At 36.3% G+C, this 25,784-nt stretch overlaps 2 protein-coding genes across 4 annotated transcripts in view; one reads left to right on the top strand and one right to left on the bottom strand.

Moving 5' to 3' along the window:
* Window positions 1-1,047: 1,047 nt before the first annotated feature.
* On the bottom strand, window positions 1,048-9,235 carry LOC106078425 (inositol oxygenase-like). Of its 2 annotated transcripts, none has more exons than XM_013239278.2 (6): window positions 9,062-9,235; window positions 7,942-8,135; window positions 7,563-7,742; window positions 6,133-6,266; window positions 5,010-5,133; window positions 1,048-1,555 (listed from the first exon to the last, which is right to left on the bottom strand). In XM_013239278.2, exons 2-6 carry the CDS (start codon window positions 8,116-8,118, stop codon window positions 1,307-1,309), a joined length of 864 nt encoding a protein of 287 aa, XP_013094732.2. In that variant the 5' UTR covers window positions 8,119-8,135; window positions 9,062-9,235; the 3' UTR covers window positions 1,048-1,306. The 2 variants fall into 2 exon arrangements, with proteins under 2 accessions (XP_013094732.2, XP_013094733.2); XM_013239279.2 differs by lacking the exon at window positions 9,062-9,235 and adding an exon at window positions 8,787-8,884.
* Window positions 9,236-12,137: 2,902 nt separating this feature from the next.
* LOC106078424 (carbamoyl-phosphate synthase [ammonia], mitochondrial-like) overlaps window positions 12,138-25,784 on the top strand; it is a 36,441-nt gene continuing 22,794 nt past the window's right edge. The window contains exon 1 of one of the 2 annotated variants that reach the window (XM_056013882.1): window positions 12,138-12,295. The gene's annotated coding sequence lies outside the window, so the exon portion shown is untranslated. Of the gene's footprint in view, window positions 12,296-19,084; window positions 19,247-25,784 lie in introns of those variants that run through there. The other variant, XM_013239277.2, reaches the window with a different exon arrangement.

Below are 25,784 nucleotides of genomic sequence, written 5' to 3'. Positions count from 1 at the left end.
TACCACTTGGCCATGTGGGTTCATAAGCCTAGTGCTCTACCACTTGGCCATGTGGGTTCATAAGCCTAGTGCCCTACCACTTGGCCATGTGGGTTCATAAGCCTAGTGCCCTACCACTTGGCCATGTGGGTTCATAACCCTAGTGCCCTACCACTTGGCCATGTGGGTTCATAAGCCTAGTGCCCTACCACTTGGCCATGTGGGTTCATAACCCTAGTGCTCTACCACTTGGCCATGTGGGTTCATAAGCCTAGTGCCCTACCACTTGGCCATGTGGGTTCATAACCCTAGTGCCCTACCACTTGGCCATGTGGGTTCATAAGCCTAGTGCTCTACCACTTAGAGAACGTATCCTCACTTGCTGTAATTAGCGATAAAAGTTGCAGGATTGTAACTACTTGTCTTTTGTTACTATAAAATGACTTCATATGTAGATGATTCAATTAGACTGCTGTGTCACAATTGCACATAGCAGAACGTTGATCCCATCTCGATGAGAATACCAGCCTACATCCTAGTGTTCACCTAACATACACCATCTTTTGACAAGTATATTTATAACAGGGAACATGTAACTGAGGATAACGTAAGTGGCCTCCCTACCCTCTTTACACACTCACACATAGAGACGAACATGCTTGTCAAAAGTAAAGGTAAAGAATATGCTTATGTGGACATGTGTTATTAGAAACGTAGGTTTCTGTAGAAATCATTAGCTAGACTGTTAATAGAAGAACTTGATAATGTAGAGCCTCCTTGCAGTAATTGAATGAAACATATTAGCATATTGATAAAGGAGGATTATTTTTTTAAAAATCTGCTTTAAATTAAAACGGATGCTAAAAGCTAGATTAAAATAATTTTAGGGAACCTTAGTGCTAGTTAAATAAATGACTAAATAATCCAGCAAATCCTAATGCTAGTTGGATTATTATGGATAAATCATTAAATCAGGACTCTAAGCGTTCAGACGATTTAATTTCACCTACTTACAATCTCTCCCTTAAAAAAGAACGTAATCATCCCAAAAACTACAAAATAGAAATCTATTGTGCTAACCTTTTTATTATTATTGTTAACAATGGACAACATTTGTGATAACTAAGTTTGCGTAGTCCTGTGAAACACAGCACTCATCATTAATCTTCGGAATCGAAGTCATTGCCTTGTAGTTATGGAATATTCTCGAACAATTAAGGAACACAAATATGTGATTGTTGAGTTTGAACAAAAAAAAGCTGCATTAATATTTCTGAGGCAGAATTTTTTTTGTTTGTTTTCACGAAGATGTCTATCTGTTAGACGATCACCATTTTATTTTACCAGGCAAGTATTGATCTATTAAACTTTGGTAGTATGGTTTTAGACTGTCAACATTGGGTAGTTCTTCAGTCTTGGTGTAGAGATCAAATTTGTTAAATTCTTTTATCCAAGGAAACATGTCCTCGTCTTTCTGATTGGTCAGGTGCTTGTAGGCTCCACACGAGTGGTAAGGGTAGAAGGAATGGAACCTGATCATGTACAGAGCTTCCTCGGGGAGAGAATGGTTGTTGGCCTGCAGAGCACAAATCAGAAACCATTTCCTTAATTTAACAAGTAAACAAAAATTATTCAAATAAATATTGCATAACATTCTTTATGGCTAAGGTTAGTTTAAAAAGGAATAGGTGCAGACTTGATTCAGGGATAATCGCAACGCAAGCAGTCGTATTAGCCAAAAAAAAAAAAATGTATAGATTTAACATATACAAGGATGCCAAAGTCAGGACTTTTCAACAAATGTGGTAAAATGCTTCCTCACGCGTTGATGCTTGTTGGCGTTGACATTAAAAGGATGGAATGCGCAGTGTTGTTTCGACCTTCAATTAAACAAAGCAATCTTGTTGGACGAGCATCTATAAAGTATAAATGCGACAATATGCTTAGGTTGCATTCTCCGTTGCGATGGTCTACAAAATGCTATATTTGTACGCACTGCATTTAAACTATCATTTAGTTCTATTTAAACGATCAACGGAAAACTTTTAAAATCCCTAGCAATGCAACTGAAGATAACCGTCATTTGTGAATCACAGTCTATAGATAATTATGTTTCTACATAATTAAACTTATCAATCAATATACTACCAGCTGATTAGATTTTATTTGGCTTTGTTAGTTGATGTCAGCAGTAACGCTATTTGATGTGTATCATTAATTATTGCTACGCTATATGAAGTGTATGATTATTATTAGCTACGCAATATGATGTGTATGATTACTGATTGCTACGCTATATGAAGTGTACGATTGATTCGCTATATGAATTGTATGATTAATGATTGATACACAATGTCTCATGGCGTAAGTTTGAATCAGCAAGGCGAAAAAACAAGGAAAACTCCACTCCAGTCTATGCATACTGTAACAAATGTTCTGTTCTAGGAAATTGTCAATTTTTATCACAATCTACCGTCTTGGAAAAATAAAGTAAAAGCTCCATTAAGATTTTTACTCTTTGATCACTTAGATCACTTTGATATATAAAAGATAGTTAAATATATATATAAAGCATGAAGTAAGGTGTATGCATGTATGTATGTCCCGCAGAAATAAAAACCGTTTGACCAATCTTTGTAAAACTTGGCATAAATGTTCCTTAGGTCAGAGACCGTAGTGTATCTTTAATGTCCTCCAACAACCTGGGGAGTCATATAAATCTCTAGGCGTCATTGTTGAAAACAAGCTTTCGTTGGAAGACCACCTTGAAACTCTGGCAAAGAAAACAGCCCAGCGGCTATTTTTCCTATACAAACTTAATAGCTTTAAACTAAAGAAGAAGAAGCAACTCAAGGGCAAGGGACAAATCGGGTAAACCCGGCCCGCAGCACGCGGGTCATATTCGGCTAGTATGTAGGCCTACATATATGGCATCCTTCAGTCCCGAAGCGACTTTGGATCATCTCATAGAAATGAGATAAATGTCTGGGCATTAACTGTGGTCTGAACGATGTTGCCCACACGGCAGTTCCCCCCTCTCCACGCAGATGATGTATTCAAAGGAACGGCAAGTGCTATTACAGTTTGGGCTTAGCGGCGTTGCAGGCTCTGCCAAGGCCCGGGTACGCTGTTCTGCCTCAACGTGGCACCCGGGTAGAAACGGTTACTTGAGGGGGTAACTAGGCTAAATGAATGGCGAAACAAAACTCCCGTGGGAGTGTCCAAGGATACGCGAGAGTGGACCCATTGCACGGACGGAGTTAAAAGAGAGTTCTCACGACCCTGTCCATAATCCCTGCGCCGTTCCACAAGGGACCGTTACATTAATGGCGAGTTTCCCCATGGTTAGCTTGGTATAACATAGGAAGATGGCGGAGGCTCCCGGTAAACTCGGTCCTTTGGCCATGTCTAGTCCATGCGTCCAGAGGCCAGTTATGTCGGAAATAGCAATGCTTTATATAGGCATTGACTTGGGTCTCTTCCAGACAGAACGGTGGTTCACGCAGGTTTGTTTTTTTTACTGTTTGACGCTCAAACAGGTTTTTTTGTCTTCCTTTGGCTCAGCTCTTAGACGATCAAACAACTCTGCCAAGGTGTAGTATTGCGAGCTGCAAACTGCGTAAGGGTCGCCGACTGCTGATTTTTCCTCAGGGTTAACTGACGAAGCCTTTCTCATGTTTGGGTATAGCTGCAAGGCAGCAGGTGTTTGAATTCAGAGTTTTCCTTCACCTTGGTGGCCTTCACGTGTGGCTCAGATATATTGAGTTCGGCGGAACTATTTTCACTAACAGGAGAGTGGCAAAGGCGAGTAACTGGTGCCTAACTTTATAAGCTTCGGGCAGGAGGGGCTCGTTACACTTGGTTGTCTACAACATAATGTAATAACTGACAGGAGGCAACTCAACGAGACAAAGACGTTTATTTACACGGAGACATGACAAACACAAAGGGCATCTGTCTTGAGCACAGCATCTCCATATTGGCTCTCTACTTGGGCGGAAATCGTTTTCTCTCTTATGTCAACATCCGACTTGTTTAGTCACAGATAGTGCGCACCTTCTTTCTGCCTTATCTTGGATGGCGGTGCGCATGGCAAAGTCATAACAATAATTTGAAATAATTTGGCAGCGAAATATTATATGAATCATTGTCTATGATATGAACCAAGATCTCTATTTAATATATAAAACTACATCATCTGTTCACATAGACATATGCTAGGACACATTTGTACAAATGCTCCTTCTTCCTTAGTGCTATTAGAGCATGGAATGGGCGAAGCAGGACGTTTTGGCGCCGCCGTTTTGGCCCCGCCGTTTTGGCGCGAGCCGTTTTCGCGACGGGACGTTTTGGCACGAAATACATTTTGTACGTTTATTGTATTATTTCTTTTAAAAGAATTATTCATATCTATGTTTTGAATGAGTGTTTGTGTTAAGACATATTTTTCACGTACTAAATGTAAATGTGTGTTTGTGTTTCACATCATTTTCTTTAATAAACATTTTGGCTTGTGTATGTGTGTTTATTAAGAGGCACACTTTTATTTTCAAAAACGTTTTTAAAGATATTGCTTTAAAATTAAAAACAAAATGAAACGATGATAGACTAAAAATTGATGCAATTATTTGTTTACATTAACATTAGTTTGTTTAATGACTGTATGGTATCTCCAGCTATACATACCAAACACTTGCTAATAATAAGTAAAAATATAATACATGTACCATGTTTCTCAAAATACTTTAAGTTAAGTATACATAGACACCATGGTTATTTGCCTAAGTCGCTGGAATTCGAGGGCTCATTAAAAAAAAAGCTACGTGCTTATTAAATTATCGTCAAATGATATCTCGCGCCAAAACGGCTCGCGCCAAAACGTCCCGTCGCCAAAACGGCGGGGCCAAAACGGCGGCGCCAAAACGTCACGTACCGTGGAATGGGCTACCTGAGCCAGCAAGGAAAACCAATGATTTGGCAGAATTTAAGTCATTGGTTAACATGCATGACTAACGTTCTGTTTGACTTACTAGTAAGACTCTATAAAGATATTCATCGTGTCCCCAGGACATCATGACATTGTCAAGTCCACAGTTCGGTGAATACATCCCAAACTTTGTCTTGTACTTTGGATTTTGAAGGTCTGGGTTTTTACTGGTAAATCATAGAAACAGAAGAGTAGGTTGAGATTGCAATTCCATTAGGCTATATGTATTAGATTTCTATAAGTACCATCATTAGGCTATATGTATTAGATTTCTATAAGTACCATCATTAGGCTATATGTATTAGATTTCTATAAGTACCATCATTAGGCTATATGTATTAGATTTCTATAAGTACCATCATTAGGCTATATGTATTAGATTTCTATAACTACCATCATTAGGCTATGTGTATTAGATTTCTATAACTACCATCATTAGGCTATGTGTATTATATTTCTATAAGTACAATGGATGAATGAGAGAAAAGGTAATTTTTTTTTCAAGTCAAGAAATTGATGCCAAGAAGCAAGACGTATCAACATTGGAACCAGAAAGTGAAGAAAAACAAAGACGTATTAACACTGGTATAAGGACATTATGTAGAAAAAGTTTGATTAAGAAATACATATCAACATTGATGTGAATAAAAGATACATATCAACATTGATGTGAATAAAAGATACATATCAACATTGATGTGAATAAAAGATGCATATCAACATTGATGTGAATAAAAGATACATATCAACATTGATGTGAATAAAAGATACATATCAACATTGATGTGAATAAAAGATACATATCAACATTGATGTGAATAAAAGATACATATCAACATTGATGTGAATAAAAGATACATATCAACATTGATGTGAATAAGAGATACTTATTATTTCTTCTAAATAGCCAGCAGGTTGTAGCGTATCTCTATCAAGTAGAATTGAAATCTGTCGTAGAGCTCTTTATATTTCTTCATTTTTCTTGCTCAAACGCAAACATTTATTTTTTTTTAAATGGCTTAAAACGCATTTTTGCACACGTCTAACGTGACTTTCTCTTTGAGTCTAAGCAGCGACGTTCAAACATAGCTTTACATTCAACTAGTTCTATCGAATACTTTTGAAACACAATATAATGAAAAAAAAATTAATTAAGAAACGTTTACCTGAAACTTTCAACCCCAAAAACAATACTAGGTTCAGGGGCGCATCCAACCACAAACGTATCTCCAACAGTCGCCCACTGAGGCTCCCCCCACAGGTGCATTATTTTCCCAATATCATGAAGCAGACCTGTTAGCTAGAAGAACAGTACAAAACAAACAAACTATTTGACTGCAGCAGAATTGTAAATGCTCTACATTCTACTAGAATAATTTGAACCACTTCATTATTTTGTACGTTCACAATCTTCCCTTTTTGTGCAAAACATTCATGCTACTCCTAATGGGAATAAAACAAATCAGAGAAAAAATAATAATTTTAGCAGGCCAGGACTTTGATTGATGGGGCTTGTCAAAGTGCAAATCGTTGTCTTGCTATTGTGTAATGAGAGAACCCACAGTTTGAGGCCGCCAGCTGTTGCCAACATTTTGAGCTGCAAAAATGGAATGAAAATGAAAGTTGCTAGGCTCTGTGCATTTGCACGCCCTTAAAATATGTAGCTCTTGACAAGACGTCATTTGAATCGAACCTTACACAGATTTTTCGCGGCCTCCTGATTTCCTCCTGGAAATCTCCTGAAATTATTAAAATCTATTGAAAACTCATAAAAATAAAAATCTCCTAAAATTTAGTTAAAATTGTCATTTTTCGGTGTTATTCAATATGAAAAACGCCAATCCTACGCGCGAATACGCAAGGTCAACAATTCTCAAAGATGGATGCAAACATTTGATAATTCTTGCTACTGAGCAAGATATACTGTATGACTTCGCTACACGTAAGGCTCGTAAAGTAGTTCTGTACGTAGTAAAGAATGAATAAAACGGAAAGACAAATTTATTTTCTGATATAAACTCTTAAATTTCACTTATTATCCGTATCCCTTAACGAAACTGGGCCCCGCGAAATCCGTTTCGCATAGGGCCCCACAACGGTTGAGTCCGGCCCTGCTATTTAGTGACGGGTGAATACGGAGTAGATTACTTGTTCTCTCCCCCTCTTTTTTTCGCAGCTAAAACTACGTGGGGTAGAAATTAAAAAAAAGAGTGATCTTTCCATGACTTCTTGGTCACAACGGTTAAGTCAGGCCCTGCTATTTTGTGACGGGTGAATAGTACTTGTTCTCCCCCCCCCCTCTTTTTTTCGTAGAGTAACTCTAGTCCAGCTTGCAGAAATAAAAGATTGATCTTTCCTTTACTTCTTGTCCAAACTCTTGAGCAATGAAGAGAATTATATGGTATTGATATATAGATAGATGTTTGAGTCGTTTGAAATGGCATGATGAAGGACCATTACGTAGGTAAATGTAAATGCGGGTAGAAGAGGTGCAAATATTCTTACCTGGGCAGGCTGGGCCCTAACCTAATGCAAGATACTGAAATATAGCCTGCTTTTAAAGCTTATATATTCAACAACATTGACAATAACTCACTTGAAACCAAGGTTTGTCAGGGTGATACTGTCTAATGCCTTCTGCTGTTTGATAGGCGTGGTAGGAATTTGGCACATCAATGTCTGGGTCACTTTCATCCACCAGTTCGTTGAGTTTCTCCAATATTTCCATCACTGTCATTTCCCCGTGGTTAAATTTCATCCAGTAATCCATCCTGTCCTTGAATACATTGCAAAGGCACATCAATAGGAAAGTTAGTCGTAATACGAAAACCAATGAATGAACAAGATTTAAATGACTAATTATCAAAAATATTAACCTAGTCATAGATTTTGAATGAACGCACTGTGTAAGTTTTCGAAATATTCCCATGAGAGTGCTAACAGACGAAGACTACCTCATATTAAGATCTACTCACTCGAACAAACTCCACGGTTTGGTTGGTGTGCATTAAGTCATAGGTCTTGATGACTCTGTCCGCAACATTGTGAACCCGGAAATCCCTGAAAGCATCGGGATCTCTGTGCTCGGGGCGGAACTCTGAAGGGTCGCCTAAGACGACCTTTGATACTTGTTGGACTTGAGCAGTGGACATCCCGCCTACTCGCAATGCTGAAATATGGAACATTGAGCTACACAATACAATTGCAAATAGATGTATTCCCACTGTAACTCAATAGCAAGGAGACTTATAAAAAAGATGAATTCTTAACTCTAAATATACTGAATTATTTTAGATTAACATATTAACCCCCTTAGAAAGATATTGATATATTCATCATCTTCTTCTTCTAGCCAGCTTTTTTGCTGTTGAGCATTTATTTTGAAAGGACTATATGGAGTTTGAAAAGCATCCACGGGACCTTCTTTGTGTGGTGTCAGAAGTGGAGAGGAAAAATCATCCTACACCCTGACAGAGCCTGCGATGCCGCTGACCACAAACTGTAACGTCACTTGCAGTTCTTTTGGATTCATCGGCTACGTGGAGAGATTGTGGACTGATGTGTCGGCGACATCATTCCGACCACAGCAAATGACCAGGCATGATCCTTATTCGCTTTGCAACCGAAGGAGGCCATAACCACATTTTAGGTTTGAAATTTGAAGATGACTTTAACATTAGTTCTAGAAGGCTTGAGTTGTGTTAGTGAAAAAAGCTGGTGAGAAGCAATGTTGATGGAACTAATGACATTGATTATTACAGCTTTTGAGTTCAGCTTAGAACGCAGGGATATTATATAAGGACATTTAGGATAATCTTACAAGTTATAGTAAGAAAGCGAGTAAGAAAGAAGTGGCACAAAGTTAAGCATTCTCTCCCCTCCCTCTATAAGAAAAGACTTTTTTTCCCCTTGTGTATTACTGACTATCTTTCCCTTATATATCCTTGATTGCTATCTTTCATGTGTTAATTTTTTTTCTAACGCTTATCTAATGTGCGCATAAATAATTGCTCAAGATTGCAGACAGATCAACAAAATTTCAGATATTTAAATCTAGGTGATAAACACTTGAGGTAAAAACAGAAAGATTCTTACCAAAAATGACCTTGACGTTGTAGTCACAAACAAGTGGGAAATGGATGACTACCAGTGGTCATACATTGGCTCAGCATGGATACTTTCCTGTCTATTTATTACGTTGGACTTCACTTCTTGACATGCGCGGTACCACTGGACAAGATTAATTTAATCACTTCATTTTTAACAGTGGCGTTCTTCTTTAGGTGACCGACAACTTGTGCAATACAGTTGGATTTGTAGGGCCTGGTACTAGACTAGGTCGTGATTGGGAGACCAACTGCTATGTGTTCTGGAACCAGACCAGCTGTCTGTCAACGTTAGATTGAATGATAGTTTGATAGCTGGCCGGTAGTATTGACGTTTAAGAACAAGACAGCAGATTTTTATGGGAGGTTGACATTGAAAATCATTTCTGAAGTAGGGAAAGAGTTTCCTTAAAACTCGTAGGATTTTCTTTTACTTTATGAATTTAATCATAGAAAAGAAAATATAGATCTATATCTGTGAGGCACAAAATATGACCTAAGCACATTCAGCCCGTGCATTACTGTTATCGGTCCCCAGAAACTCCTTCCCACGTGAAAATGAAACCGAAGAACCTTTACGGTTATGCGTCCAGTGACAAGCATGTTGGAAATTCACTAAGCTTTCACTAAGCTTTCGTTAGACATCGCTGTCTTGGGCGTCAAATAAACTATCTGTTGAACGGGTGCAAAATAACTAGATATATAATAGAGATTCAGAACTCAGTTGTTTTTTCTCTGATGTTGTGGCCCCAAAATATGTTCTATTCAATATATCGGGAGATCATTATTCACAAGAAAATAATCTGTCCACAATGTAATACTATACTTTTTAAGTCATTCAAAAGAAAATAATCTGTCACAATGTAATACTATACTTTTTAAGTCATTCAAAAGAAAATAATCTGTCACAATGTGATACTATACTTTTTAAGTCATTCAAAAGAAAATAATCTGTCACAATGTAATACTATACTTTTTAAGTCATTCAAAAGAAAATAATCTGTCACAATGTAATACTATACTTTTAAGTCATTCAAAAGAAAATAATCTGTCACAATGTAATACTATACTTTTTAAGTCATTCAAAAGAAAATAATCTGTCACAATGTAATACTATACTTTTTAAGTCATTCAAAAGAAAATAATCTGTCACAATGTAATACTATACTTTTAAGTCATTCAAAAGAAAATAATCTGTCACAATGTAATACTATACTTTTTAAGTCATTCAAAAGAAAATAATCTGTCACAATGTAATAATATACTTTTTAAGTCATTCAAAAGAAAATAATCTGTCACAATGTAATACTATACTTTTTAAGTCATTCAAAAGAAAATAATCTGTCACAATGTAATACTATACTTTTAAGTCATTCAAAAGAAAATAATCTGTCACAATGTAATACTATACTTTTTAAGTCATTCAAAAGAAAATAATCTGTCACAATGTAATAATATACTTTTTAAGTCATTCAAAAGAAAATAATCTGTCACAATGTAATACTATACTTTTAAGTCATTCAAAAGAAAATAATCTGTCACAATGTAATACTATACTTTTTAAGTCATTCAAAAGAAAATAATGTCACAATGTAATACTATACTTTTTAAGTCATTCAAAAGAAAATAATCTGTCACAATGTAATACTATACTTTTAAGTCATTCAAAAGAAAATAATCTGTCACAATGTAATACTATACTTTTTAAGTCATTCAAAAGAAAATAATCTGTCACAATGTAATACTATACTTTTTGAGTCATTCAAAAGAAAATAATCTGTCACAATGTAATACTATACCTTTTAAGTCATTCAAAAGAAAATAATCCGTCACAATGTAATACTATACTTTTTAATGCGCCATATCCTCTCTACCGTCATTTCTTCCCAGGCTGACTCAGTGGTTCAAGTCAATGTATTGGTTAGAAGAATTCTTTAAAAAACAAACAAACTTTATAGTAACTTTCTGCTTCTAAGTGGTAGTTATCGCAGAGACAGTCTGTTGCTACGTGCGTAACAAACATAATGTAGCCTATCTTGCTTTTTGTTCTGGCTCTGAGTATTTAGTGTTTTATGCTCATTAATGCTTATGACTACAAAAAGATTGACTAGCATCTTAATAGATGATCAAATTAATTTACTTAATCGGTGGTCAAACCAATTTACTTAATAAATGGTCAAACGGTCAAACCAATTTATTGATAAATGGACAAGGATTTGGATTTTTTGGCACATCGGCACAAACCAATTTATTTAATAGGTGGTCAAACCGGTTTACTTAATAGATGATTGAACCAATTTACTTAATAGATGGTCAAACTAATTTACCTAATAGATGGTCAAACCAATTTACTTAAAAGATGATCGAACCAATTTACTTAATTAAGTTGCTTAGTGATATGGAGCAAACTATTTTTCAATGATTATGTATTTTATTTAAAATTTGTAAGTCTATCACTCTTATAGTTATATTTTGGTCATTCCAAGGTGGGACTCGGTGCTGCATGGGCTAGGTTCCATTGCTGTTATAAGCTTCAGTGCTATTCTGATATTGAACCTCTTAAGTTATCACTAGTAGTGCACAATTAATGTGCTAATGTAGGCCTGTTTAAAAAAAAAAGTAATTGTGATAATTAAAAGCTGTGTACGATGAGTGTAGAACACATCCACATGGCCTATGACTATGAGTCAATAGTAAACTCGGTCACGTTGTAACGTAATCCTAAGAACAGAAGTCAAGGTCATCCTTGAAACAACTATGCTCTCTGCCTGTAATCTATAGTTATTTTTTGTATTCCATATTTTTTGTTTGTATGTTCATCTAAGTCACATTGTAATGATTGATAACCAGTAAAGGAGTGACAGTGATGAAATAGAACAAAAGGCATTCACCTACCAAACAAACAAGATAAGATCCGCTAAACAAAGTCATAGAAGGGGGGGGGGATGAGAATCATGCATCGTTGTTTATCCTAAATTTGGTTATCAATGAAATAGAGTGCACATCTTATGAAGTAAACATGATTAGTAAACAGCTTGACCGAAATACAACTAAAGCTAGGCCTATATAAATTACTGCTGGAATAGAGAGAAACCATCTACCGGATGTGAAATTTTAACGAGTTAACAACCGTCTGCTGTACCCAGTAAAATTGCTTGTGTATTTCAAAGAAGGATTTAATATATATTTCTTCTCGCATTCTAGTGCAAGCTTAACAGCTCAGGTAGGCATTATATTCTGTGTAACAAAAATATCCGCACAATTGGTTGACGATATGATTTGGGAATAAGGTCAAGAACTGGGATCTGTTGGGGGCTGGGGGGGGGGGGGTCTAGCGATAGCCGCTTGACAGATCAGTTTACTCGTTAAATTCTCTGTGTTAATGGCCAGCAATTTTCAAGGCCAAGACAAGCAATTTGGCTGATATGGTGACAGCGAATCTCACACTATAACTTCTGGTGCATTGAATATATTTGAATATTGTAAATTAAACTAACATTGATTATTTAATTCAAAGGGTCATTTATTTAATTACTGTAATGTTTGATTCATATAAGTTAACTGGTTCAGTCTTGAAGTTATCAGTTTTTCATTAGTCTACCAAGTTGGGATCTACCGATTTTTCATAATTTTTTTCCAAATTATTTCAATGAATAATATATCTCGATTTGTATAAAATATTTCACCAAAATAAACCCCACTATTTACTATTATTTAAAAAAAAACACTATTTACTATTAGGCCTATCCCACTATTTACTGTTATTTTAAAAAACACTATTTACTAATTCTGCTTTTAGATTACATAATGTTATTTCTTCCTTTGTCTTCAATGTGTAAGTGTGTGTTTGTGTGGAATACATTTTCAATTCACCGCTTGGTGTAGTAGAAATTTAAACTATAAATATGCTGTAGCGTTGTAATGCTGATGAGAGATAGAGAGAAAGAGAGAGAGAGAGAGAAGAAGAAGAAGAGAGAGAGATAGTTTAGCTTCAATCTGCCATGATTAGAATTTTTTTTTACAAATCTTATATCGACTCACTCTGTTTGGTAAAAAGTTTGTACACGTTATTTCTCCCACACCAAATCTCGGATCAAGCTGAAAGTTTGTACACGTTATTTCTTTTACGTGACATCAAAAGAATCAATAAAAACATTTGACCAATTAATTAATTAACTATTGGTAATTAGATATTTTGTTTGTTATCTTGAACACGGGAAAGAAATCGTACTTGACTGATGTGGTGGTATAAGCTGAATTAGTCCCCTTGATGACTTATTGAGAAATATTTTGTTCATGTATTTTTTGTTGACACTTGATACATGAATGCATAACAATGTAGACAATAGTCTTTATAGAAGGATTTCTTCTAAAGTGTTATGATTGTAACAATAACTGGACAGTGATTGAGAGTCACTGGACAAACCATGAATATTTATCGTAAAAAAAATTAGCCTAGATCTATAAGAGTGCTTTTAGTTACTTTAAATGACGCCATAGTTTTTAGGTTATCCTCAAGTTTTGCTTAGTAAATGTTTAAATTCTATTTCTTGTAAAAAATGTTATCAGAAGGTTGGCAAAGTTGGAGCAAAGTTGGAGCATGTATTTGTATGCGGCCTCCAAGTTATTGATTAAAAAAATCGCTATAGATGCAGTCAAATACAACATACATACACATTAAGCCATTAACGGATCCAGAACTTTGGAGTGGGGGGGTCGATTTTTTTCCAAACCCTAACCCTAACGCCCAGTAAACCTTAACCCTATGCATAAACGTGCGTACAGTATATACGCCCAAAGCGTTTTCTTGCATTCCCCACTGCAGAAACGCATTCTCCTGACATCCACAGCTCATTATCCACCAGTGAGAGCCCCGACGCCAGAAGCGTTTTCTTGCATTCTTTACTGCTGAAACGCATTCTCCTGACCTACAGCTCATTATTCATCCGTTCATCCTATTAAAAAGGACCTTTTGAAAAAGGTTTTACTTTAAAAATATTTTATATGAATTTATAGGCCCTTAATACATTGCAAATAAAACCGATTTGTTCCTTGAAAAGATAAGAAACCCCACAGATTTAGATTAAGGCTTTAAGGATAGCCTTCGAAAAAAAAATTCGAAAAATAATATTAAAAAAAAATAAGCTCATTTGTAAGTGATACATTTTGTTCAATAGGCATGTTACAGAACTAGAATTCAAAGCTCTAAACAAAACATTTCGGAAGTGGGAGGAGAAATTAAGTGGACCAATTAGATTCTACTCTAAATTGTTTTTTTTATTTTTTTTGCATTTTTAGGATTCAAGAATAAATTGTGAGTTATAGTCCCAAATTTATTTAACTAGAAAAATATCAGATTGAGTAAAGGTTGGAAAAAACGACAGGAAAAGAATATTTGTGTTTAGAACTCATCTCCATCGTTACTCTTCTACTGAAAAATTTCGTCTGAATTCTAAATTTACAAAGCAAAGTCTTTCTTAAAATAATAATGATAAATTCATGTGAAATTACATAAACTCCGTCGCCATATTTGACTATTCTGTCTTAAAACGTCATGTTTTCGTCTGGAAAGGGGAGGGGTTCACATATCAATACGTAGCTTATGTAATATAGATATTCAACTAATTTTCTTCACAAACTATGATTTCTCCATAAAAATAGGACCGCCCCCCCCTCCCAAATCAGAGGGCTAGAATGGGGAGGACAGTAGACGCAATCGCCCCCCCCCCCCCACCTCACGGAATCGGCTAGAATACCATAAGTGTAGCGACATAATATAAAGATTATATAGTAATTCTACTAATTTTGTTCACAAATTATCATTTCTAAAAAAAAAGGAAGACCGCCCCGCCCTTGCTCAAAGGGTTTAGGTGTGAACAGTAGATGTATTCGCCCCCCCCCCCCCAACGGCTAACAGGGGAACGAAATAATATAAAGATCGGTTAAAATATCAATAACAAGTTTTAATTATTTAGATATTTAATTGATTCTGTTTACAAGCTGTGATTTCTAGAAATAAATTGGACCGCCCCCACTCGAAAGTTTATGGTGGTGATGGAGCGGGGTTAAATGCCATCGCCACCTCCCCATCTCACCGAATCTCTCAACATACTAGAGGGGGGGCCGAAATAATTTAAAAATAGGTTGAAATATAAATAATTAGTATATTAACATAATAATAATAAAGGCGTATGCAAATTGTGTGATTTCTTGACTAAAATTGGTCCGCTCCCCCCTCCCCCCCCCCCTTTTGGATCCGCCAGTGCATTAAGCTAATATTGTAAAGTGGTGTGTAGTATTACTAGTGTTTATAGATAAAAGTTTGTTTTTTTCTGTAACAAAATCAATATTGGTGCAGAATAATGGAAGAAAGTTAAATCCTAAAGGTTTAGATGTAAAATTGAAGTCTAACCAAGATGATAAGAAGCAATACACAAGATTGTTGAAAAACCTAACCCTATTTCCTTGAGAAAAAAACAAATAACACAAGGGACATCATGAGATATATTAGCCTCCCAAAAAAATGAGCTAAATTGTTTCCCTTTCAATAAATTATTATTTTTTAAATCTCTTGTATTATTATTAGGCCTATTATTATTTGTTTTTTAATTTTTGTTTTTTTTAAATCCTGTCCTGTACAATTTTCGGTATCTACTTTCTACTAATTATAGCGATTATAGAAAAATCAAAACATTATCATATATTTGTTTTCATTTCAATTTATTATTATTTTAAAAACTCCAGATTTTCATATGTATTCTTTTCTATCGTGTATACTATGTATACTTTTCGAGTTTTCAAGAACAATATTTGAAGTGTAAGTAGAGCAAATGGGATGTACATTTTTTTTAACCATATTTTCAAAAAACATTGTTTTAAAAATGATTTTTAGTTCAGTTTTGAAATAATTCCTATGTTCCAATTATTAGAAATGTGCGTCGCATCTCGTATTTCAGTCGTATTTTTTTTTTAAATCAGGGTAAAAGACTTCTTTTGATCTATCCACTTTTCCGAGCGACCTCCCCATTTATTTTTATTTCCAACCGGCCCGAATATTAGCCCTAATTAAGTTAGACATTAGATCTTCTTAAAACTGTCAGGTAGAGTTGAGACTTCGGCTCTTGGAACTCTAGGCCAGCAAAAGTGAACAAGATCAGCTCCCTCTCACCGGCCTGAAGGAGAACGATGTAGGCCTATAGTATTCTGTCTGGCGGGGGGTCAGTCCCACAGCCACGTACACTGGGACCCTCGCCATTTCCCACCTGGCTAACCGTGCAGGACACGCCATTTATGTAACGGCCCCTTGGACTGTTAGAAGGTTGTGGGAACTTTTTTTTTACAACTCCTCACAGTGCAATGCCAACGAGGATGCTCTCGCACCCCCTTGGGAGTCTTGTTTTGCTACCCTTTGGCCTAATCGTTTTCTCTTACGATCGTTTCCACACGGGCGCCACTATCAGGCAGGGTAGCATGCACGGGCTAACTAGATCTAAAAGTGGCGATCGGATTCGGAAGACGAGAGAATTTCATCTAATGATGAATCATCACATATTCACATTGGTAATGTCTATCTATCTATCTATCTATCTATCTATCTATCTATCTATCTATCTATCTATCTATCTATCTATCTCTCTCTCTATCTCTCTATCTATCTATCTATCTATCTATCTATCTAGGCTATCTGTCTGTCTGTCATTTTATCTATGTATGTATCTACATGGGCGTAGCCAGGGGGGGGTTCTTGGGGTTCAAACCCCCCCCCCCCGAAATGAAATCCCCCCCCCCCCGCAGGGGGGGGGGAACGGAATTAAGTGACTGATTTTTGCTTTCATTTTGTTTATTTTAGGTGAGATTTTAATACTAAATCATCACTTACCACAGTACAGCCGAGGCAGTTTTGAGTTAAAAACCCTCTACCAGGGGGTTTTAAGTTTAAATCCCCCTAACAGGGGGTTTTGAGATTTTAAAAAACCCTATCAGGGGGTTTTGAGATACAAATCCCTCTACCAGGGGCCTTTGAGTTTAAAACCCCCTACAGGGGGTTTTGAATTTTAAACCCCCTACCAGAGGTTTTTGCAGTTAAATTCCCCTCTTCTATAAAACAAAACAAAAAAATGCAAACAACAATCCCCAAATTCCAACAGCACAGTTGAGGAAGATTTTGATTTTAACCCCCCCCCCCCCCGCCAAAATTTACGATAAACCCCATCTTCAAAATAAAAAAAGCAAATTACACACTCAAAATTCTATGAGCGTAGCCAAAGGGGTTTTGAGTTTCAACCCCCCCCCCCCTCCAGTTGGGGTTTGAAGCTAAAAAGTACCTCTTCAATATGAAAAAAAAAAAGCAAATTACACACTATAAAATCTATGAGCGTAGCCAAAGGGGTTTTGAGTGTAAATCCCCCTCCTCCAGATGGCTTTTTCTTTAAAGTTTAAAACCCCTCCAGATGGTTTTGAGTTTAAAATTCCCCTACAGAGCGTTTAGAGTTGAAAACCTCTTTCTTCAATATTATTTTAAAGCAAACTATAGTCACCAAATTCTATGATCGTAGCTAAATGGGGTTTTGAATTAAAAACAAAACAAAAAAAAACTCCAGGGATTTCTTAGTTTAAAACCCCTCAACAGATGATTTGACGAAAAAACTTTCCTTTTCGATATAAAATCTAAAGCGAAATACAGGCATGTAATTCCAAGAGCGTAGTCAAGAAAGGTTACAAATTTCTACCAGTGGCTTGGGCTCCAGTAATAAAGTGTGAATAGTCTTCTGTCGAAATTGAAAATCATTAAATGTATCTCAACAAAGATGGCTAAGACAGATTTTAGGAGTCAGTCATAGAGATCGGGTCTAAATCAAAGACATCATATGCCGAACTGGGAGTCGAATCCTTAGTAAGGTTGTGACAGAGCGTCGCATGATGTTTTGCGGGACATGTTCTCACACAAAATGAATTACGCAAAATAAGAGTTGCGGAAACAGCTTGCCGGAAAATGGCCGAACGGCGCGAGAGGGTCTAAGTCAGTAAGAATAGCACATTAGATTTTGAAATAAAACTTTTTAATAGCCAGATAATGCACTGTAGATACCTCAGAATATGCATTTTGTTGGCTTTCAATACCAGAAATAGTGCCCGGCGTCGAGGCTTCGCCCCGCGCTGGGGGATCGCTGCGAACTCCCCCAGACCCCCTTGCTAGCAAGGGCGGGGAGTCTACAATAAACTATAAACGTCTTCCGAAAGGGTCAGAATGTAATAAAGATTATTATGTACACACACACACACACACACACACATATATATATATATATATATATATATATATATATATATATATATATATATATATATACATACATATAATTTTTTTCCGCCGGGGGGGGGGGCCCCCCCAAAACCCTACCCGAAAAAAAATCCTGGCTACGCCCATGTGTATCTATCATCTATCTATCATCAATGTGCGCAATGCACCACTCCTCCTAAACAATTATTAACAATTGTACTTACAACTTTTGGACCTTCCTGGCCCGCCCATCGCACGTTTAGAGCACACAAACGGTAGGCTTTATATTGTAGATAACTTGCCATTTTTCTCGTCTTTTGTCATTTTATTTTAAATATAAAGTGGGAATGGGATCACACTAACTCTTAATAAGATTTAGTATTTACAACAGATACTGCTTTGCATTCACATTGAAGAGCAACAAAAGGTTGCAGGTCCAGATCATAGTGTCTCACCGGCCTTTTATTCATTGCTCCGTTAGTTTTCAATGAGCGTAGGCCGCATGACAAGACGTAGGTACCCGAGGATATCAATGATCGTTCTTGAGGTCGCTTCACTATCCCATTGGTGTTGGACATCTGTCGAGCTACTACTTGGTGTAGATTGTTTTGTACGAACACCGGTGAGTTCAGGTCAACAGTTCAATCTGATGACACTACTCCGTGTGTGTGTGTGTTTGTGTGCGTATATGTGCATGAGCGTGTCGGCTCGCGTGTACCTGAATATCCGTGTAACAACACACTACATTTGCGGCGTATATTCCTATGTGGAGTGTTCAGCATGTTTACGAATTCTATGAATGGATATTTATTTGGACATTTATTTATCAAATTCATAGGTTAATATTCATGGACTCTTTGTAGTGAAGAAGTTCGAGGGCATAGAAGTGTTCATGTAAGAGCTCATTTTAAATACTGAAATAGAAATAGATCTAGAGTATAAAACAAGTTACAAGCAAACAACAGAGAATAAGTAATAAGATGTAGAATCTAGATCTAGATGTAGTCGTAGATCTAGATCTAGGCCTAGCTCTAGAATCTATAGATGTTATTGTTAGAAGTGATAGACTTTGACATATGTGCAGATTTAGATCTAAATCTAGATATCTAATAGTCTATATCAGTATATGGCTAATTAAATCTTTAGGAAAAAAATAGATGTAGATAAAGATGTTTACAGTATAGATAGATCTAGATCTATGTCTTAAGCTTATATATTTAGTTAGAGAGATATAGAGCATCGTAGTTGATGTTTTAAATAGGAGAAAGAAAGTGTTCTGTTGTCACAGATAAATAAATACAATGACAATACTGTTGACATTAATTAATAATAACAATAATAATAGCAGAGATTTTGTGTTTATACAAGTAGACATAGAAGACTATCCCTTTTTTTTTTTTTTTTAATTAGCCTACCCACATCCTACTTTTTCACAAAACATTCACAACAAACACTGACGCAATACAGGTTTAAGTTCGCAGTACTAGCTGGAGTTGTTTTAATTAAATTGTTTGATCATAAGCTCTAGCCTACTTATTTTCATTAAAAGTTATGTTTTGTTTAAAATGTTAAATTTTATTCGAGTGTTTTCTAGAGACTTACATTCTTAAATATTTGTCCAGGTCTAGATCTACATGTCATCAAAATGTCATTAGCATGTAATTAACTTCGTTTCAAGCCAATAAGCGGCATTCAACAAGGAACGATTCATTGGAGTGACGAGTGGGGCTAATTAAATAATAATAAAAAAAAAGAATATTTTTGTTTTAAAGCATTTTTTATATTCAGATATTAACCATATTTTCATAGATGCCATAATGCCAAAAGTAATACCCTTCTTATATTCCACGAAATCCATTAGTAGCGGGCAGTTCTATTCCAGTGACTGTTCCACTATCATACCTAAAGAGTTTCATAAACTTAAAAATAGGGGGGGGGGAGGCATCCTCACAAGGAGGGCGCGACGTCCTGATAAACGGCGTGGGATGGGGGGGGGGTATTTTCATTGTAGTTATAACTTAATTAAATGACAATGTTAAAGCTTAAAATATTTTTAGTAATATTCAATGGTTTATCTTCTAAATAGGACTTTTAAAAATGCATACCGGCAACAATATCGAATATGAAAACTTTTTGAAAAAAACATTACATAGCCAGATAGCATACATGCGATTCTTCTCTTTCTGTCTATTGTCTCCAACTGTCGTATGTATTTTCTTAGTTTACGACAAGACATCTTACTTAACACGGGAGATATAGGATCTTACGACGATTATTCTTACCACAGACGTACGTGCGCTATGTCTCTCGCACTGTACTACACTGCACTAAAACTCTTCAGTTACTAATGCTGACCTTACTCTAGGGCTGCCAAAAGTCTTATGTGTTTACTTTCCAAATCCTGAATTTTTTGTTTAATTCGTCGCATCAATGTCTCTTATGCTCTTAGTCAAAACTTTCCCTTTTTATGAAACAAATCACTTTTCCCGCCAAAATCCTAATCGTGCCACAACAACATACAGAAAAAAAAGAATGGAAAACGTGGTCGAAAGGCTAAGTAGCTTGGCTATGAAGGAGGTTCTAGGTTCGACAGCCGACTCGCGCAGAGTTGTGTTTACTGAGTGCTAAAGGCAGCACGGAAAACCTTCCTGATACCCACTACCCCCACTGGTCCACAAATGAGATTGGACCATAGCGCTTTGAGCATAATATAAGCATGAAAGTAGCGCTATATAAGAGCTAACGTTCATTTATTTATCTGGCAACAATTGTCACCAAAAGCATAATTAATCACAATTACAATATGGGAGGCGCGGTGGTAATGCAGGGTCCCGGGCCCGAATCCTGTTCAAAACTGGGATTTTTAAGGACGCCTCTGAGTCCATCGAGCTCTAATGTGTACCCGACATTAGATGGGGAAAAGAAAAGGGGTATGGTCGTTGCACTGGCCACATGTCATCCTCGTTAACCATAAGTCATAGAAACAGATGACATTTACATCCCCTGCCCCATAGATCTTATCTTATCTTATATAATACAGACGTTACTTCAAAAAAGAAGATGATTACGTCCTACAATCGCAAGAAAAGAACTTTTATTTACTCTGCACATTACCAGAAACTTGATAAAAGTAGTAGAAAGTTCACCTGAAAGCAAGAAAAACTTACAAATTTATGTAATAGTTTTTTTTAATTTAATTTAAGGCTTCGTGTATGCTTTGTTGTAGCTTTTTAATCATTTTTTTTTTTTACAAAAGTGTAATTACCTTTTCACTTAGATATCATCCCCATGTTCTCATGTGGGCTCCAGCTGGTAGTGAGTCACTGACCCAGGAGCAATCAACCCTTTCGTGCGATTGTTGCAACGCCAGCGGATGTGGGCCCCTAATGGTCGTGGGCCCAGGTTCATTGAACCCCTTCGCACCATGGATGCTACGTCACTGCGCCGGGTTCCGCCTCCGAGCCTGCTCCCCCACACTCGCTAAGACATATTAATCTTTATTTCAGAAGTAACTCCGAATCGTATAAATGAAATCAATTATCAAACTATGTACTTTTAAATAACAATTAGATTTGATTTAAGGATTACTTGACTACTTTAGTTTTCACTATTAATTCTATTAATTTATTCTAATTTAAAAGTGAATCCAGAGAGTCTGTTTCTGGTTTACGAAAATGGGTGTCGAAGATTCAACTTGGTTCATGTAATTATCTCTAACTAAAACATGTATTTGTTTCTATAACTTGAAGCCAGCCCACCACACTGAAATATAGGTCTGTGTCTAAATATAGATATATTACAAGGAACTTTGGCGCGATATTCTTCAAAGAATTCAGCCAGACAATCTTTAAATTCCTGGTAGATCTATTTGTCTCCTGTCCGAGAAATCTTGCGATGAGAAAAAAAAATTCTTATCCTGGGAGGGCGTGTATCTCATCAAACTTTAGACTGAAGCAAAATAAAAGTATAAAACACTACTATGGTCATGGAAAATTGACAGTAATTGAAAGTAATTTTAGTTTGTAATTTGCTTTTTTTTATATTGAAGAAGTATTTTTTAGCATCAAACCACTCTGGAAAGGGGTTTAAACTCAAAACTCCTTTTGGCAACGCTCATAGCATTTTGATGTATTTTTTAGCTTCAAACTCTGCTTGCGGAGGGTTTAAGCCCAAAACCCCTTTGGCTACGCTCATAGATTTCTGAGTTTGTAATTTTCTTTTTTTTTATATTGAAGAGGTATTTTATAATTTCAAACCCCGCTAAAGGGGTGGTTTAAACTCAAAACTGAGTCAAAACCCATTTAGCTACGCTCATAAAATTTTGAGTGAGTAATTTGCGTTTTTTATACCGGGTATTGAAGAGGTATTTTTTTAGCATCAAACTCTACTGAAGAGGGGTTGGGGGTTAACTCAAAACCCCTTTGGCTACGCTCATAGAATTTTGAGTGTGTAATTTTCTTTTTTTATATTGAAGAGGGGGTTTATCGTAAATTTTGGAGGGGGGTTAAAAATCAAAATCTTCCTTAACTGTGCTCGTGAAATTTGGGGGATTGTCGTTTGCATTTTTTTTGGTTTTGTTTTATAGAAGAGGGGAATTTAACTGCAAAAACCACTGGTAGGGGGAGTTTAAAACTCGAACCCCCTGGTAGGGGTTTTAAACTCGAACCCCCTGGTAGGGGTTTTAAACTCAAAACTTCCTTTGCTGTGCTAGGGCAAGTGATAGATTAGTATTCAAATCTCTCCTAAAATAAACAAAATCAAAGCACTTGCCACCCCTGAAGGCCGCTACTGCTCTTAGCTAAATAGAAATACAGCCGTTACAGACTACTCGTGTCTTGTTTTTTTTTCCCCCTTCAATTGATGAATTCTTACATTAGGTTCAAGGCTGTTTTTTTTTTTTATTAGGATTTAATTGGATATTGTCTCAGTATATAAAGTTCTGTAATATAGCTATCGAATAGGCACATCGTACCAGAGTTAGTGCCTAATTAACTAACAACCATATTAAATGTAGCATGTTAACTTTGGCAAGATTCTTTTAATGCTAATATTGGCACTGCTTAGCTTAAAGGGTATTAGATTTTTATCTAGCAAACATAAATGTTTCTCAAATGCTAGAAGTTACTGTTGCACCTTTCTAATACTCAAGGTCAGGAAAAGACACAAATCCGTGATCGCAATGATAGTAATAAGGAAGTATTAAGAAAGTTTAAAAGTCGCTGTTACACACTAACAGCAGCCTTTTTTTTTTGTCTTTTTAAATGTTCCCTCCTTCCGCCGCTTCCCTTTTTTTTTGTTTGCCTCCCGCTCTCGTGAGATGTTCCACGCTCCCCCCCCCCCCCCCCCAAAAAAAAAGCTACTCCACCACTCTACGAATTTAGCAAACATTATAAGTATCTTTGCGCTGAAAAATATGTGAAGTGTTAAGTGCAGCTTAAAATTTAGCTCCCAATTAAAAATATCCGTTTATATATGCTTTTATACACATTAGAAGTAGTCCTAATGCTAGTGTCAAATTCTTGGCATTAAGTTTACATTAGGACTATTTGAGGGGTGCTCTATAGTGTTCCATCATATGCTCTAATATATACATCATAGTCTAAGATAAACATTTCACGGAATGAACCAAAAAGAAATTAACTTCTACATTCGTCTACAAGGATGCTCACTGGATTATTTCATGGACTAAATGCATCAAAGGAGGACACAGTGGGAAAAACAGCAACTAAAACTTGAAATCACATTAATGAAGAATTTAAGACATCAATTTAGACGTTTGGCTTATAAAGATTTGACTCAAGTATTCAGCTCCTATGACTTGCTACTCTATGTATAATGTAGGCCTAATGCTTGATAAAGGGAAGTATTCAGACCTCTAGGGTTTTGGTGTTGCTTTGCGTGCTTCGGGTATTTCTTGACATTGGAAGATTTGTTGCGTCCAAATGTCCCACAGGACCGCGGGTATGGTGGCGTGTACGGTTCGAACCTGGAAACATCGATAGGACATTCCAGAGCACTTGCCATACGACCAGGCAGTTATCCACTTGATATTCGACTCCGTGACTTGTACCCCGCTATCTCAAACAACCCACTCATGTAATAAAACCAACTGACCTACTAAAGACCTCATCATTTTCTTATCGCGTTCAAAGTAATAACTTAAATACAAAATACGAACAATTTCTGTGTTAAAAAGAAATATTCACAATGACATCATTTTTCTCTATTCTACTTTTTTTTCTATTCGCAGAAAGAAAGATACATGAAACCTATCATTAAGTGAAATGTTTAAGATGAATATCTTAGTTAAAGTCTTAGTCTCAGTAAGGGCTTTGCGTGTTAAATTAAAAACCTAATACAATACATGTATTCATGAATTCTAACATTACTTGTAGGCTATTCGACATTTCTTTGTCTATTAAAGTGTTATCCCAAAATGTCAATTAAATTGTAATCTCAGCAAGTCTACATAAAGGTTATTCCAGTATGTCTGTTGGAGGAAATCAGAACAAGAAAAAAACTTTGAAAAAAAAAAATAAAACAAAGCTTAGCGTACTTGTATCAATTAGTTTGTATCAGTCAGGTAATTAAATTTATAATAGATCTAAACTAACAATAAAAAAAGCATTTATAACAATAAAAAGGAAGGAACGACCTGAATTCGAATTCATGGCTCAAGCCTTCTCGGGCTTCTCAAGCCAACACAGTAACCACTCTGCTAGTGGAGAGCCTATGAACATGGAAGATTGTAGAGTTATCTATTGTTTCTATAGTCTGCTAGTAGAGAGCCTATGAACATGGAAGATTGTAGAGTTATCTATTGTTTCTATAGTCTCCTCCTATTTTTCATGCTGTGTTCTGTCAGACTGTCGGACGACGACTTTTAAAGGCAAGTAATTCAGCTTACACCACCACTTTAGTCAAGTGCAATTTATTTCCCTTGTTCGAAATAAGAAACAAAAGAATTAATTACCCATAGTTAATTAACTAATTGATTACTATTTTAAAAAATGGATTCTTGTTTTGTCAGGTAAAAGAAATAATTGTGCAAAATTTCAGCTTGATCCTAGATGTGGGAGAAAAAACGGGTACAAACTTTTTACCAGACAGACAGAGTTAATATAAGCATTGTAAAAAGTAATGATGGTTTCTATTGCTTCCGCTGTGACAGAACCTTTGTATTTCAAAATCTCTATTAACCACGCGAGTTACTATAGGCCTATCTCCATTTAAAGCTCTACATTTGTGACGCATGAAGCTTGACGATGAAGTTTAAATATGCAGGCTAGACTAGACCAAATGTTCAATCCCTGACTTTGTTGACGGATGCGCATGTGGAAAAGCTCTCAGTCGGGTTAGGCCAACACAAGTTATCATTCTTTACGGAAACTGAGACGCAGACAGGTTACACAAAACTGCCTAGCTATAAAAT

This window comes from Biomphalaria glabrata, chromosome 16 (assembly GCF_947242115.1).
Source record: "Biomphalaria glabrata chromosome 16, xgBioGlab47.1, whole genome shotgun sequence".
In the NCBI taxonomy this organism is placed as follows: domain Eukaryota; kingdom Metazoa; phylum Mollusca; class Gastropoda; family Planorbidae; genus Biomphalaria; species Biomphalaria glabrata.
Note: the sequence above shows the minus strand (reverse complement) of the source record. Positions and strands in the feature narration are given on the sequence as shown.